The sequence below is a fragment of the Belonocnema kinseyi genome, chromosome 7 (genome assembly GCF_010883055.1).
Source record: "Belonocnema kinseyi isolate 2016_QV_RU_SX_M_011 chromosome 7, B_treatae_v1, whole genome shotgun sequence".
Classification (NCBI taxonomy): Eukaryota; Metazoa; Arthropoda; class Insecta; order Hymenoptera; family Cynipidae; genus Belonocnema; species Belonocnema kinseyi.
In genome coordinates, this window is record NC_046663.1 from 22,936,317 (window position 1) to 22,954,504 (window position 18,188).

General features: G+C 28.8%; 1 protein-coding gene across 1 annotated transcript in view; it reads right to left on the reverse strand.

The window, feature by feature from the left end:
* Positions 1-18,188, reverse strand: part of LOC117177333 (sn1-specific diacylglycerol lipase alpha) — a 187,094-nt gene that overhangs the window by 33,423 nt on the left and 135,483 nt on the right. Inside the window, exons 8-12 of the mRNA XM_033367959.1 lie at positions 12,933-13,128; positions 9,986-10,174; positions 9,053-9,343; positions 8,248-8,477; positions 2,946-2,969 (exon numbers count right to left, since the gene is read on the reverse strand). Of these exons, the coding sequence (XP_033223850.1) occupies positions 2,946-2,969; positions 8,248-8,477; positions 9,053-9,343; positions 9,986-10,174; positions 12,933-13,128 (930 nt within the window). The remainder of the gene's footprint in view (positions 1-2,945; positions 2,970-8,247; positions 8,478-9,052; positions 9,344-9,985; positions 10,175-12,932; positions 13,129-18,188) is intronic.

Sequence of the window (18,188 nt, forward strand, 5' to 3'; positions counted from 1 at the left end):
ATATATAAACGGAGACATTCAGCCCAACACTTAAGTACCACTTCGAACAGATCGGTCTCTTTTTCAAATTAAAAATAATGTAAATTTGTTTCAAACAGAAAATGTAAATAATTTGGAGACGTGATTAATATAATCATTCACTCGTTTTTACATGTCCGCCATGTTCCTATATTCCTGATGTTCCCCGTTTACCACACAAGCATCAATACAGACGCCACCGAGGGGTGATAAAGTCACTAAAACTCGTTCACATTTTAGCCTTAAGACTGTACCTAGTGTGGAGCTCCCTAATGCCCAGGCTCGCTCAACTCTTTGGAAAATAATTGGCGACATTCAGCGCACTATGCGATGGGCAGGAGAACTTCGCCGAGCGTCCATGTGTTGGTGCATGTATATGTATACGCCTATCCTTACATGAGCTACATCTCACAATAATTAACCAAAAACAAAGAATGAAGAAAAAATGAAGCAAATAAGAAACGCAAAATGAGAAATAAAAGATAATTAGAATTCTATTTCTCATTTTTTGTTACTCATTAACTTCATTTTGCCCTTATTTTTATGAAAAGAAATAATTCCATTACGATTGAAGAAGTACATTGTAATCTCTATTTTTTAATAAGCAACTTTGATTTACAGCTTACAAATTCTTATTGACATACTATTTTGAAAATAGTTAACATATTGAATATCGTGCTGGGAACTTATGACATATCAATTGCTTGTTATTAATTTTTTGAAGTCCACAACTACTTACGGAACACGTTTTTTTTTATCCAATTTAAATAATTGTGTAACTATCACTAGTGCACCATACAGCAAAAAAACAAACAATTTACTTTTGCGCGCACGCGCGTGGCCCTAGGCGTTTCGCGTCAGCGCCATCTGCGATGGGCAGGGGAACTAATTTGACTCCCCTCCCTGCCTCTCAACCCCCGCGCCAAAGTTCTCAAAATTTGCCATTTTCCCTTATAGAGTTGATCGAGCCTGCTAATGCCTTTTGGACTCAGCATGCTGTGGTCCATCCGCGGTCTTGCTTATCCGGTTGCTATGTTAAAAGGGGGCTTTCTTGAGGAGCTTACCTGCTTGAAAATATAACTATTTTGTTAAAAATGTATGTACTCTGTTGAAAATTCGTCTTTTTTAGTAACAAAATTAATCTTTGTGGTTGAAAATTAACATTTTGGATGATAAAAATTTTTTTATTGACTGCAGAATCTTGTTTTGATTGAGGATCTAACTATTTTAATGAAAAGTTGTCTTTTTTCGTTAAACTCAACGGTTTTTGATTGAGAATACAAATATTGTCTTTGTTAAAATACCACAAATTAAATTTGTTGTTTATAATTCTTCTCTTTTGGTTGAAAATTCAACTACTTGTTCAAATGTCGAAATATGTTGTTTATGTATAATAAACGGTACGATTTTACGAAATCCCCTCTCCCAAAATAGCTTTACGTTATTTTTGGATGACACATAAATAAATTCTGGAAAAGAATGTAGTCCACTAAAGTTACGTTAGATAGAACACTGGGGAAGGGGGTTCAAAATAAAAAAAATTCTTATGTAATCGTAATGTATGTAGTAAAGAATTTCATATTTTTTCCATTATTTTTTTAAAACAAGCCATTTTTTCCTGGAAATTGCAGAAAGATCGAAAAAATTAAAACCTCTACATTTTTCAAAATAAAAGAATAAAATTTTTTAAAATTTCAATACCAATTATCATCCGGTCATTATACAGCCTGTTTGAAAAAATTAAGATTATAATAATCAATATTTATATTTTTAAAGTGAGAATTTCAATTTTGTATTAAGGTTATCGTTTTCATCACTCAAACCGCATAAAAAAATAATAATGCTGTGTTCTCTTATAAGTTTGAAGGATTTCCTAGAATACTTATTTTTTTCTATGGAGAATAAAAAAAAATATTGCTTGACCATAAATCATGAACAGAACACAAATTTCATACGTGCACTGGAAAAATTCAAAAGAATCATGCTTCAAATTTATTCAGATTTCATAGAATATCATAATATTGTTTAAAAATAAACTTTTAAAAATATAAGCCCAATGATCATTAATGTATACCATTGTAGAACATCTATTATAATTAAAAATAAATAGAAAATCTTATAAACATTCATAACTGAGCTAACGACTATTTTTGGGGGGACGAATACGGCCGAATGTAAATAAAAAATTAATCAAATCTTTTCGACCTAGTGGAAAAAATGGTGGAAAAAATCCGCTAAAAGTAAAAAAAAAGAAATCGGTTTATATCTTCTGTTCGATTTTTGGAATTCAAAATTCAAACTTTTATATATTCACTATTTACTCGTGAAAACTGGAAAAAAATTATAAATACAAAAAATTGGCTTAAATAATGCTTTTAAAAGGGCAAAAAATGTCTTTCTAATTCAGTCATATGTACATATTTTCAAAAAAGTCGGATAAGTCAAACATAAAATTTCTTCAGTTTGAACAATAGAAACATTTCATAATTTTGATTTTTCAAACAGTCAATTAAAAAAAATCAATAACATTTTTGAGTTCAAGCTGAAAAACTTTCACATTCGACATACACAACTTTTTCCAAAAAGAGTGCATTTAACTCAATAAATTCTATGAAAATTGCAAAATGGAAGATTTTTAAAAATCATTTTTTATTACTGTACTTGTTTAATTTTCAAGTCCAAAAACAGAACTGAAGATATCCAAGGATGTCACTTTTTTGACTTTCTTTGAATTTTACACACAAATTTTGTTCACTAGGAAAAAATGATTCAATTATTTTTAGCATTTTCGCTTCGGCCTGATTGTAAATAAATATTTTCCATACATAACAAAACAGAAATTTAACTAATTGAATTAAATAAAAAAAGAAGGTTTGACATTCATTAAAAATATTAACATTTATTAATATTATTGCTCATAAACGTACCTCCAACGCGATTGATATATTTTCCTATGAATCAGAAGAATGAAAAAGTGTTAATTTATTTATTTTAAATTAAATAACACTAAGAGTCCTTATTGCTAAACATTGCTATTATTTAAAAAATTAGAAAATTAAAACATGTAGGATGTCTATATGAACTAATTAACTTTCAGAAACAACTTTTTTTGATAGTTTTAGAGTGATAATTACGTGTATAAAATTTGTAATATAATTAGTGTGATCATCTGTCCGGATTTCTCCAGATATGTCCTCTTTTTGAGGCACACGAATTTTATCCAACAAGGTTTTCGAATTTATCCGAATTTTGAGAAGTGCAGGATTTTTTACTTTTTAAATAGTAACAAAAATTTAACAAAATCTAGCGGTTTTCATCTAAATTGTTGCGAAATGAATAATATTTTTATAATTTTATGTCATAATGAGACTTTAAACAAATTTTTAAATTAATTATCTAAAGTTTTTCTTATTAAAGGATGGTTAAATTGCAGGGCTCAGACTCAAGATACTATATTCACTCCTTTTTTAATGATGAATTTATTTCCTTAACTATTAGCTTTATGATTTGTTATTTGATATTCCTGGATTTGGATAAAAACAATATCATGATAGAAACATTTCCTCTTGGAATTATTATTTTTAATATTATAAACAAATTTAATAAAGTAATAAATTAATCACGCATTTCTTGACAGCAAAGTTCGTTGTTTTCCATGTCAACTTTTTTATTTAGGAGCTTCATAATAATTTCAGAAAATTCTTAATTTTTTGATTTTTTAAAACAAATTTAATTAAAAAAATGCTTTATTGGGGAATCTGTCTAAGGACAAATTCTCTTTTTTTAAGTCAGACTTTTTAATTTAGATTTTTATAGTAAATTGCAGCAACATTCATGATTAGTTGATAAATGTTGTGATTTTTTAAAACAATTTTAACAAACAAATGCATTAATCGGGCATCTCTAATAGGAAAAATTCTTTCATTCAATTTCAGTCATTTTAATTGGGAACATTATGATTTTCAGCAAAATTAATAATCAGGTGATAAATTATATATTTTCCTAAAAACAAATTTAATAAACAAGTGCACTATTCGGGCAGCTGTCGATGGAAATTTTTTTTTTTTAAGTCAGTCGTTTTAATTGGGAACCTATTGATAATTTTATTAACGCTCATGCTTAGTTGACACATTCTATGATGAAAAGCAGTCAGATTAAAAGAATGGAAATAATGAGAAACTTAAATGGAAAGGACTGAGATTAAAAAAAAAACTTTTTCGCCGATAAATACCCGGATAATGCATATATTTATGACATTTGTTTAAACCATCGTAGAATTTATCTATAAAGTATGAGTCTTAATGAAATCGTCACTAAGTTTCCCATTAAAAAGAATTACATAAAAAAAAACAATTTTTGCATCGACAGATGTCCGAATAATGATTTTTTTATTAAGTTTGTTTGAATAAGTTATGAGAATTATCAACAAATTATGAATTTTGTTCAAATCATCATAAAGATCCTATTAAGAATATTAACATTAAAAAAAATGTTGTCAAAAAGTTCCTGAACAAAGCGTTTTCTTATTAAGTTTGTTTATAATATCAACAATAAAAATTTCAAGAAGAAATTTCTTTATCATTATATTTTTGTACCTAAATTTTTCACAATGAAACTTAACAAAATGTAGCATTATAGAAAAGAGTTGAAAACATTCTTTCAACAAATAATTTGTTTTTAAACATTTTTTTATTATATAATATTGGCACATCTTTAACTAATGATACCATATAAAACTTAGGCTATTTCAACCATTTTTTATAATATTGACGAGTACCTGGAACGTTAAATTGAACAAATGGAAATTTGTTTGGTCATATTTGTTTGTTTATAAAAAAAACTTGAAGCCTAATTTAAAAATCAGACTTCTAATTAAAAATACTGATTTCGTGAAAAAAAGACAATTTTCCATCGGTAGATACCCGAATTATGCATTTGTTTATTAAATTTGTTTTTAAACATATATATTATTTATCAACTAATTATGAATCTCGCTGAAATTATGAAGTTTCCAGTTGAAGAGTTTAAGGTAAAAAAAAATTCGGCCCATAGATGCCGCAATAATGCGTTTGTTTAAAAACATCAGAAAATTGATAAAAAAAATGATGAATTTTGTTGAAAGTATCATGAGGTTCCTAATTTAGAAAGTTTTAACGAAAAAAAATTTCTATCGAAAAATGCTTAATTAATGCATTTTTAAAATAATATTAACAATAACAATCTCGAGAAGAAATTATTTAATTCCCAGTTGAGCGAAAAGAGAAAGATCTTTTTTTCAAGAAAAAATTTAGGTTTAAAATTTGAAAAAATTATTTTCCATCTAGTCTGCTTAAGACGTTAAGCATATTCTGTTATTAAACTATTGAAGATTATTAATTATTAATTAATTATTAATTTAATTTTTAATTAAATTTTAATTAAATTTAATAATTAATTAATTATTAATTATTAATTAATTATTATTAATTAACTATTGAAGAACTTGTTCGATATAGTGGATTTTCTTCCTCCATGGTTTTGGAGGGTTATCTACTGTCGGTAAGTTGCCATTCCCTGATGATATAAGAGATTCATTTTAAATAATTACTGGTACCAATAACACCTATCTAAAATTAGCGTTATTTTCTTGAATTAAAGTTCTCATCCGATCTCTCTAATAGCTTAATAGAAAATCACCCGACCGGAAATCAGAAGTTCTGTGGTTCGATTCCCAGTGAAGCGAAAAAAGAAAAATCTTTTTTTCAAGAAAAAATGTAATCTCAAGAAGAAATTTCTTTATCATTATATTGTTTTTATCCTAATTTCTTGCAATATAACTTAACAAAACGTAAAATTATGTAAAATCGCAGAAAAAATTATTTCAAAAAATAATTTTTTAATACATTTTTTTTTAATATATGATATTGAAACATCTTTAACTAATGTTACTTTACGAAACTTATGCGATTTCTCAATTTTTCCTGTTATTGGCAAAAGCCGGGAACGCCAAATAGAAAAGGCGCTATTTTTGTCGCCATATTTCTTTATTCATAAAAAAATGTAAAGCCTAATTTAAAAATAAGACTCGACGATTATTTTAGAAATCTTATCAGCTTTTTTTCAAATTTTTTTTGGTCTAAATTGGTCAATATTTGTGGACTGTACGTTATTTTGAACCAAAAAAGTAATTATTTTCCCACTGTGGTCCGTCGAAATGAGATGATATGATAGTAGGGGAAAGAATAGGTAGGATGACGGGTGGAGAGGAAAGAGGGGGAGTAGGGAAGGAAATGGGGGAGATAGAGTGGTCGACGAGATAAGTCAAGAGGTGACGAGGAGTTGAAAGGATTGGTAAGAAGGGACGAGAAGGCGGGACAGTGGGAAGGGAGGGAAAATAAAATGAAGGAATGGTGGCGGGGATGATGAGACAAGAGAAACGGTTGGACAGAAATGAGTAGGTGAAGAAGAAGAGAGAGAAAACGATGGAATGTAACGTTTATTAGAAATCTGGTAGAGGAGGGCAGGGAAGGAGTAGGAAGGGGGCGGGAAATAAGAGATAAAGGACGAGACACGGGGAGTAGGATAGCGAAAAGAAGGAATGTAATAGGGTAGTTAAAGGAGAAGACACGTTAGATCGATAGGAGACGCAAGGGAGGAAGAAATTGGAGAACTTTAAAGTAAAGGATATGGTGAAAGGGGAAGGGCAGAAGAATGAAGTGAGGAAATTGATTGGAAAATGTTTTTATTAGTGTTTTAGATCTCATAAAAGTATAGGTGTTTCTCGGTTTTGGCATTTGGTCTTGCAATTTATAGGTTTTGATATAAAGAAGTTTAGGGCTATCAGGTGCGCTGATTTGCCAGCACATGTGCTGATTTTTGGCCTTTGCGCTGATTTGCTGCTTTTTCATGAAATGTGCTGATTCTTACCCAAAATGGTGATTTTTTCTTTATTTTAAAATATATTTTCGTTTTTTTACATGCTTTTGTACAAAATTTTCTAGTTAACAGGATGGATAATAAGATTTTTATGTTGGTGTTACCACATTTGATACAAAGAGACAGCTATATATTTTTGTTGGCTGAGCCATGAGTCATGGACTCTTCAGGACTATAAAGAATATGGAAGTAACAATAATAAAATAATAGTTATTTTCCCTAATGTAAATTTCTAACAACGAAAAAGTTTACATTATTAACACAAGTGTCATGACTATTAACTTAAAAAGATGTTTTTGTACATATTTTTTTGGAGATTCTCCACTTTTTGGAGGTTATAACTTTACAATCGGTGTAAAATTAAAGAAATATAGTAAAAGTGAGTGTACAGTTAATTTTAGCTCACAAATTATTTTATAAAATCGTACTTACAAGTAACTTATGACACAATGAAATGTTCATTTTCATAAAATGTTGAAAAAACTTTCAGCGGAGCTACATGTTTGTGGTTTGCTCAAAAAATTTAAGTTAGGAATTAAAGAGATTGGTAAGTTTCATAGCTCACTTAAGTTTCTGGAAAGTTTTAATAATGTCAGTATATTATACTGCGCCTGCCAGTGTTGGATATAATATTAACTGCACCTTCACTTTTTATAATGCTGATCATTTCTAAAATATTTCTGGGAAAATTAATTTCTGTATTTGAAATTTTAACATGTTTAGAATTAAGGTTAATTATATTTATTATTGATTACTCCAAAGTTGTAATTTTACCATACCATTTACCATTTATCATTCAGGGAAAAAAACTAAACTCATTTATAGAATTTATTTGAAGGTCTCTCGTTGAGAAAGTTAAATGGTTAGGGGATGTAAGATGCGGGGAGGGGGAAGACGGAGAAGGACAGAAAGGATTGGTACGTGAGGTAAAGTTAGAGGGGCGGGGAAAAGAGGGGAAGGGGAAATAGGGGCGAGAGGACGAGACGGGGGAAGGAGAAAGGAAAGGAAGGGAATGGGCGAAAGAGAAGGGTAGACGAAATAAGTAGAAAAAAAGGAAGGAGTGGGGAAAGAGAAAGTAGTTATAAGAAGAGAGATGGAGTAGTGAAAAATAAGAGAAAATAAAGGAAGAAAATAGGGGTGGGTGTTAAGGCGAGAGGAGAGAGAGGGAGGGTAAATGAGGGGAGTCTATATAAGGTAGAAGGAAGAGAAGGTAAAGAACCATTTTTTCAGACGTATTTCGCCTACTTTGAACAATATTTAAGGCCCAAATAAGACTATTGAAAACTCTAAAAAGTAAAGAAAATTGAAACTCACTCGTGCTTGTTTGGATGTCGTCTTACGACATGGATGATTCTGCCGGGTGGATATAGAGGTCGGTGAAGTGTTAATGCGACACTAGAATCACCGGAGACCACTGTTTGGGATCTCGCCAGATCTTTATCGCGCTGATATTCGCTGATGCAACCTCCCGCCTCTAAATTGGCTGCTGACGTTGGAATTGAACCACATCCACAACACATGACGGAACACGTTATTGTTTTCCACTATAAATGCAAATTAGGCTCTATGAGAATAAAAAAAAATATTTCGTAGATCTAAGTTTTCCAAAAAGTGATTCTAACATCATCGGGCGGAACCTGGGACACATTTGATAAATTTAAAATAGTGTTAAGGCAATGTAACGAGTGTAAAGTACACTTTATTGCCTCCTCTTCCATTTCCCAAACTTTCAGGGCTATACTTTATTTCGTTTAGACGTAAGTTGGCATAGAAAAATTGCGGACTAGCTTTGGTCACGTGACCATCTCGTTACATGGCCTTAATAGTATCATAAATTAAAAAAAAAAAATAGTAGCAGACCCACAATAAGTCCGTAAAATCGGGCAAACTATCTTGAAACCTATGGTATCTTCTTAAATTCCTTAAAAAATAAATTAATATTCGAAATCCTCTGAAATACCGTAAAATCTGATAAAACTCTTAGAAATGCCTTAAAATATTTTCAAATACGAAATCCTTTTTTATAGGCATATGTCGCCCACTTTTATTATTATTTTTTTAACTTTAAAGAAAACAATCCAACGTTTCAATCTAGCGTATCATGATCAAAAATACATGCCTTGGGGTCTACGCTTCTCTTGATGGCGTTGATCAGATCCGCTCTCAGGCTTTCCATTTGTCGAAGTCCTATCCTTGGTATCACGTCTTTTCCTACAACTACGGACGTAATGAACTCTTGAGAATATTGCTGTGCAGGCATGCTCAGAAGCCCACCCGGTGGTGCAAAAGAAAAACAAACCAAGTCTGGATAAGTTTGTCGCAACAGAATTGCTAATATCGCGGCTGTTCCGGCCCCCAGCGAATGGCCGACTAACACCAGTCCAAAGTCATGAGTACCTCGAGAGGGATCCTTTAATCGAAAGAGAAAAATACAAATTGAAATAAAAAATTGGAAAAAATGCCACAGATAGTTAAACGCTCAGACCGTGGACTCATTTAAGAAGTTTAAAATAGTGTCAATGGTAGTATACATTTTTGGAAATACACTAAATTCTCGCTTTCAGTCACCCCGTTCTCGGCCTTCCTGGAACTGCTGGCTCACGCTGTTTCTCAGGGGAGTGGGGCGAGAGCGGTTGCGACATTATATATGTAGATATATATTCCAATTGAAAACGAGTCAGGCGGCCCTCACTGTTTGCGTTTATATCCCCCAGAAATCAGTTCAAGGCCATTTGAAGGCAACCCCCGACACCTGACTGAAAGCGAGAGTTTGGTGTTTTAGTATAATATTTTTATGCAATTTTTGGCCTGGAAAGAGCTGGAAATGGGTCATGATCACACTCAGAAGTAAAGTTTGGGCTTCATAGGCTTCGAAACTCTTTTTTTAGGCGCGCGATCCTTAATTTGCCTATTTTTTTCCAAAATAGTAGTAAAATAGTTGCATCGTTCAAAAACTATTAAAGAGTCAATAATGCTGTCAGTTCCAAGACTGCATATAATAACGCGCTTTTAAATTGATTCTTAAATAAATATTTTGAAATACGATACTCACTTTTGCAAAGGCTTTTGCAATAATTCCCTCCTCGTGTATTTTCTTTCGAATATACTCAGCAGCTTGAACCATTCCTTTGTGACCTAGCCAATCTTCTCTAGGAGGTGTTAATGGCAAAACTTCACCTTCGGCGTTTAAATCTGTCATTACATCTTTTAGACTCAAAGTTCCTCTGATGCTGACAACCACCTACATAAATTTAAAAATAACGAATTTCAATATAATAATAGCGTTAATAGTAATAACGCTTTTTAAATTAAAATTTTTTTTTCAACGTATTCCTTCAATAATTTAATTTAAAGTTTAATTAGTACTCTTTTTCTAAAAAGATATAGTCAGATTTTTCGGTCAGGTGTCCGTCCGTCGTACTTTTTCACGAGAATCAAGACGAAAATCAAGATTCGAGACAGATTCGAGACTAGACGCGAGGCGATGATCAGGACGAGGGTCGAGGCAAGATCATATTCGAGACGAGGCAAGATTCAAGGCGATACGAGATTCGAGATGAGATGGATGGCAAACAAGCGGAGGAAACAGATAACATCTGTCAACCGTGGCAAACAGAGAAAATTATTTTTTGTGAGCATTGACTTGAAATGTAGAAAATAATTTGTGAGCTTTTACGTTATTATAAAAGTATAGTTAATATTATTTAAGCCATTATTATAAAACATAGTTTAAACATTTATTAAAAAATGACCTTATATTCTGTTGGTATGCTTTAGACCCAATTAAATAAATTGTAAATTATGTTTACCATAAAAATTATGAATTTCATGGACTTTTGTAAATTAAAATGTTCAAATAAGTAATTTTATTTACATAATTTTAAAAGATAGGTATTTTAAAAGTTTTAAAAAGATCAACAATAATTTAAATCCTAAGAAGATTTCAAAAAGTTAAAAACAATAACTACATTTTTGAAGATTTCAAAAAAAAGCTTTTTACGAATTTTAAAAGATAACAAAATTTTTTTGTCGATTCATGGGAAACCTTAATAGGATTTTCTTATTTCTAAAAATAAACTTTACGAAAAAATTAAAAAAGATTTTAAAACATTTCAAATGATTTCCGAAAATTTCAAAAAAGATTGTAGAAGATTTGAAAGCAAAAATGTTCAATTTACCAGTATCACAATAGTTTGGAAAAAATTCGAGTAACTTTGTGAAATATTTAGAACTTTTGAATAAATTCAAAAATAATCTTTAACTTAAAAAAATATTTTTTTTAATTTTAAACAGAATGTATATCTTGGAAGATTTCGAACAAAGAGTTTAGAAGCTTTTCAAGAATTTTGAAAGGTTACAAGAAATAAAATAAAAAATTTCTTAGGACTTCTAGAAAAACTGTAAAAATAATTTTGAAAAAAATTTCAAGAATTTTGAGATCAATTTGGAAGATTTTAGGACAATTTTTTTAATATAAAAGCTTTTTATCAATTTTAAACAAAATTGGAATTCTTTTAAGAGATATTCAGAAGTTTTTAAAACATTTTAAAAATAATTTATTATTTTAAAATATTTCCAAACATTTTTAACAAAATGTACATTTCTGAAGATTTCGAACAAAATTTCGAAGATTTAAAAATTTTTTGAAAGGTTTAAGGAAAATAAAAGACTTTTTTCAAGATTCCAGGAAAGTTTTGTATCATTTCTTATTTCAAAATTTTTTTTTTTTAATTTGTAAAGATGACAGAATATTTCAAGAGAGTTCTAAAAATCTAGACAAAACTGGAAGTTGAGTCAGTTTTTTTATTTTAAAACATTTTTCCAAATCCTAGGAAATTTTCGACTCAGTTAAAAGCATATTTAGATATTTTAATAGTTTTTATGGAATTAAAATTAGTTTGAAACTTCGAAAGATTTCCAAAAGTTCATAAAATATTTTATAAACATCTTCCAATTTTTTAAATCATAAATAGTTTTAAAACTGCCTTCAATGTTTCCTAAAATCTGTAGAATTCCATGAAACAGCAAAAGTTTCTTACAAATTTTCAAGATACTTGAAAAATAAATAGTTATCCAAAATTAATATTCTGTATTGAAAAATGATTTTCCCCTTCAAACTACAATTTTTTGCATTTTTTTTTCTTTCTTGACTGAAAAATCTTTTTTGATTGAAAATTCCCCTGATTTGCTAAAAGTTCACTTTTTTGGTTGGCAGTTCATCATTTTATTTTCAAATTCATCCCTTGTATTGAAAAATAATTTTGTTGAAAATTCGTCTCTTTAGTAGAAATTTCAAGTTTCGTTGACCATTCTCTTTCTTTGGGAGAAATTAATGTTCAGGTCTAAAAATTAAATTATGTTGTAAACAATTGTAAAATAATCGTTTCTGGATGAGAATTGAACCATTTTATTGAAAAATCGCCTTTCTTGGATGAATTCGACTATTTTAGATTTGAAATAAAAATATTTTTTTGGTTAAAATATGAATTATGTATTACATTTTTTGATAAGAATGGATCGTTTTTGTTTCAGGATTCAACTATTTGGTATAAAATTAACTTTTTGTTGAAATTCTTATTTTCCATGCATCAGAAATTTTCAAAAATCTATTTAAACTATCTCAAGAATCCTGACAGAATTATATTTATATAATCGTTAAAACAAATAAACTAAAAAGAAATATTTACTCGAAAAAACTATGCGCGCGCTCATCGCGCTATTGAGTTTCTAGTTTAATAAAAGTTCAATACTTTAATTTCAGCATACATCCACCTTTCAGTTTAGTCAGAGTAGCGAAAAGGCGCAGTGCGCAGGTACTCACTATGCGGAGATTGCGCAATATTATGCACCCCAATTTTGCAAAATGGAAAAACCTAAAATTGTGAATAAACCGGGAGTCGAGTATACTTTCTAGTTAGTGAAAGAACATCGTAAGAAAAATTAGGTTTCCCATGTTTCCTTATCAAGAAGAAGGTCATGATTTGAATGCTGAAACTCACCTTTTTTCTCGTGTAATCTAGGGCCACAAAAAATGGAGTCTCGCCAACGTCGACGTGAAACGTGGCATATATGACCTCAACTTCTCCGATTTCCACCAATCTTCTAAGTACTGCATAATTGCACTGGCAGCAGTTGTCTTCAACCACGATTGCTTCATCTTCTTCTCTTTTACATGGAAAGCAGCAGCACCTTAGTCTGAAAAAAATTTAAAGTTAAAAAATTAAATTCAGAATCCTTCACATGAAAAGAGCTAATCTCCATAAGCAATGATCGTGACAGTAAACATTTTTTTTTTTAGTCATGGAGTAACAGCTTAATTTAAAATTAAAATCTACAAAAGTAAAAAATTGAACTTGTAATTTTCTCGACTAGCGATTCTTATTTCTATTCATGTGTTGTTACAATTATTATAAATAACAGCTCTAGATACTCAAATATACTTAACAATATCTTTGCTATTTGATACGTAATATACGCAACAATTGAGTAAAATGAATAATATTTTTTCTTAAGTTAGCATCAGCGGTGTGGACAGGATTTTTTAAATTTTTATAAACTTATTTATTTCAGGTCAATTATGATTGACCTTATCAATAATATTACCGAGAAATAAATTCTCTGAGAATTTATGAGAATCTCAGAATTTATTTTAATTAATAGAAAATTGAATTTTTTCCTTGACTTTTTGGTTGAAAATTCAACTCTTTTTTTGAAAGTTTGTCCTTTTTATTTTAATATTTACCTGCTTTAGCAGAAATTAAATCTTTTTTTGATAAAAATGCAACTGTTTGGTTAGAAATTAAGCTATTATACTATTTTCTTTAAAACTGAACTATTTCGTAGAAAATTTACTTTTTGCTTAAAATTTATATTTTGCTGTTGAAAAATGAACTGAAATATTTTCTGGATTAAAGATTCACTTATAAAAAAAAATTATTTTTTATTGCAAATTCATTTGTTTTAGTACAAAATTGATCTTTTTTTAATAAAAATCTTTTGAAACTATTTGGTAGAGAATTTAACTATTTTGTTAAAAATTCGTCTTTTTGGATTGTAATAAAAAATTCTTATACTTTAAGATAAATTTAATATTTTTTGATAAAAATGCAATTATTTGCTATAGAATTTAACAATTTTGTTTAAAAGTCATCCTTTTTTATTAAAAATTCGTCTTTTTGAAATAAAAATTCAATTTTTTTGATACAAACTTTTTGATAAAAATCGTTATTCTTTACTTGATTATTCAACTAATTTGTTTTAAACATTTGGTTGAATCGCTTTGTTAAGAAATCACTTCTTTGGTTAAAGATTTATATTTCAAGTTGAAATGTTATGTCGTTGGTTAAGAGTTTAATTATCTTGTTATAAATTAATCTTTTTTAATAGAAAAATCAACTACTTGGATCAAAGTTAAACTACATAGTGAAATTTGGTTTATTAAAGGCTTATATTTGGTTAAAAATTAAACTGCTTATTGGAAAATACTTCTTTTTTGTTTTTATAGAATTCATTTGTAACAGAAAATGGAAATTCTTAATTTTTTAAGATTGATCTTTTTTATTTAAAAATTCTCGTTTTTTTTGGTGTATGAAACACTGCAATTCCTGAATATGTCTAAACTAGAAAATAATTTATATTCAACCGCTGATATAATCTGAACAATAAAAATATTGTTAAAAATCATAAATTCTTAAATTTTCTAAAATTCTTTTAAATTCTCTTAAATTCTGTCATATTCTCGGTTATATAACCTAAACTTAAATTCTCGGGAATTTAAGAACTCTATATATTGGGATACGAAATAGTCGAATACGCCACCTGGTGACAGAATCGGAAAGCCCTGAGCGTAGGTAAATTTTGACGGGAAGTATAGGCGAATATACGAAAATAATTTTTCTAAAGGTTTCACAGTGTTTTTTTACGGTGAAACCGGGATAAAAATAAAGTGATAAATAAAAAGTTACAAATAAAATAAATAAAACTTTATCAATAAAGTTTTCGCCACGAAAATCGAATAGCAAGGTGTTTTGTTGTGTGTTTGGTTGCTCTTCTACTGCTCGAAAGCAAGACACTGATCGGATTTTCTGAAATGTACATAAACTCCTATTTAAAAAAAAATTTGAAAAATCTTATAGTACATTTACAGCATTTACTGATAGTATGGCTCGAAAAATAAAACATAATAAAATAAAAAATGCACGAAATTCAAACGGATGTTTAAGCTTGTTCCAGTCTCAATAAAAAAGTTTCAAGAAAAATTTATAATCAAGTATTTATCGTTTTTATTTTATAATGATTTTTCAGCAATCCGAGTGAAAATAATTAAAGCAGGTTCTAAATAAAAATATTATTTTATGTACAAATATATCAACATAACCTCAAATCTGAAAAAAGTTACTGCTGATTTGTTATTTCAAGTTGATACGAATTAAATTTTGGATTGGAATGTCGATAGTTAATATTGCATTTTAAATGTTTACGAGGGAGAAAAATTAAAGAATTTATTATTTAGAAGACAAGAATTTTTAAATTTATAGTTGCAAACAAAATGCAATAATAGAAACTGAAGTTTCATTTTCCACCTCTTTTCCGCAAAATAGAAGATGTTCTCTATGTAAAATTTTTTCTCCTTCTACGAGGTTTCTACAAGCCGGTGTAGATTTTGTGAAATCGCAAATTTGAGCTATTGTTACTTTCATTTTGAAGGTTTGAGACTAATTTTCAATATATTTACATGAGTCTTGTGAGACGTCTACCTACTATCGCCGGCCATATTGCTTTTGGCGCTAGTGGCGCCATCAAGATTTCAGATCCCAATTGTAAAGTACAATTTATGTATCTTTTTTAGCTTGAATAAATCTATTTTTATTTTTCTACATTTATTTGATGTATTTTGATGAGCTAATTTAGAATTAACATGACGATGCAAGTGCCCGTCAATGTCATTTTTTTTAAATTACAATTTTTCACATTATTATTAATAATAATTAATTAATTAATTAACCTAATTATTTTCACATTTAAATAAAAATAATGATTTATAATAAAATTGCATTCATGTTCAAAATACCTATATTCCAATTATATACCTTTAAAAGAAATTTTGTGATGTTTTGAAGTGAGTATATTTTAATTAAATTTTCAAAATTCCAAGCGTATATATTTTGATTATTTGAGCCGCCGCACAGTGGAAGGAAAAGCATAATTTTTGGACACAAATCGACTGACAATGCAATTCTTAGCGGATTTTCATTTTTCTTTTTTAGAATTGACTTTAAGGCTTTCAGGTATAACATGTAACTCTGCAATTTTTATTTTGACTTAACGGAAATTTGTCATTTATCAACGAACTTACAACTTTTTGTTGCTAAACTTTTCCATGATACCATTTCTTCTAAGACTTTCACATTCATTAAAGAAAAGTCATAAATCAATGTAAAAACGAACTACAAATAATTTATTAGTGGGTTAGAGCAACAAAAAATTTTCAATTATGTTATAAACAACTTAACTAACAAAAGTCATTTTTTTGGTGATTTGCAATGATTAGTTAATTTTGACCCATAGCTTTTGTATAAAGAATATCAGATAATAATGTGCGCTTACAATAAGTTAAGAATAGCTAATAATTGCCAACTATTTAAACAATTTTTATAAACAAATGCACATTTTGACCATTTTTTTATGAAAAGGCTTGATTTTTTGCGGAATAAACTTAATATATTTTTTCTAAGACTCCTTGCTATGATAATTTTCATTGTGACCAAAAACCGTTAATTATTTAAACAATTTTTATAAACAAATGCACATATTGTCTATTTTTTGATAAAAAGGCTTGATTTTTTTGTGCAGAATCAACTTAAAATGTTTAGCCTAAGACTCCTTGCTATCATATTTTTTATAGTGACCAAAAAATGTTAATTATATAAACAATTTTCATAAACAAATGCACATTTTGACCATTTTCTGGTAGAAGTTCACATGGTGCAAACTTGTTTTTATTTACACAGAAATTTTTGGTTCAAACATTTAAAAAAATAATTTACGATTCATGAAGAATTGGGCGATCACTATATTGTTGTATATTTGCGGCAAAAAAATCCTTGCTGTCATACATCAGGTCACTATAAAAAATATGACAGCATAGATTCTTTTGCAAGATGTTTCGAATTAATTCCGAAAAAAATCAAGCCTATTAACGAAAAAAATAGTCAAAATGTGCATTTGTTTCTAAAAATTGTTTAAATAATTAACATTTTTTGGTCACTATGAAAAATCTGATAGCAAGGAATCTTAGGAAAAACATTTTAAGTTGATTTCGTAAAAAATTAAGCTTTTTCATCAAAAAATGGTCAAAATATGCATTTGTTTATAAAATTTATTTAAATAATTAACGGTTTTTGGTGATAATGAAAAATATGATAGCAGGGAGTCTTAGGAAAAACATTTTAAGTTGGTTCCGCAAAAAAATCAAGCCTTTTCATAAAAAAATTGTCAAAATGTGCATTTGTTTATAAAAATTGTTTAAATAATTGGCAATCATTAGCTATTCTCAACCTATTGGAACTGCACATCATTATCTGAGATACTTTATACAAAAGCTATGTGTCAAAATAAGCTAATCATTACAAATCACAAAAAATGACTGTTGTTAAATAATTTGTTTATAACATTATTAAAAAATTCTATGTTACTCCAACCTACTGATAAATTATTTTTAGTTTGTTTTTACATTAATTTATGACCATTTTTTACGAATTTCAAAGTCTCCGAAGAAATGTTATCATGGAAAAGTTTAGCAACAAAAATTTGTAAGTTTGTTGTTAAATAACACATTTCCGTTAAGTCAAAATGAAAACTGCACAGTTAAATGTTACACCTGGATGCTTTACAGTCAATTCTAAAAAAGAAAAATTAAAATCCGTTAAGATTGTCAGTCGATTTTTGTCCAAAAAATATGCCTTTTCTCCCACTGTGCGCCGGGTGCAAGAACCAGCCCGAATCTCGAACAAGCGTTAAAGTAATGTCCGTGCGTCTGAAAAAAAGAACATATTCAAAATCGAAAAATAAATTTTTTTAAATGTAGAATTGTAGAGAATAAGGAAATAAAACTTTTGTCCATTACAATTTTTTTTGTCAAACGTTTGTTTATTGAAATTTTAATATGTGAATTCTAAACTTGATATGTAGAAAAACCTTTTTGGTATTTTTTATAATTTAATGAAATCTTGAATAAAACTTTTTAATTGCAAATT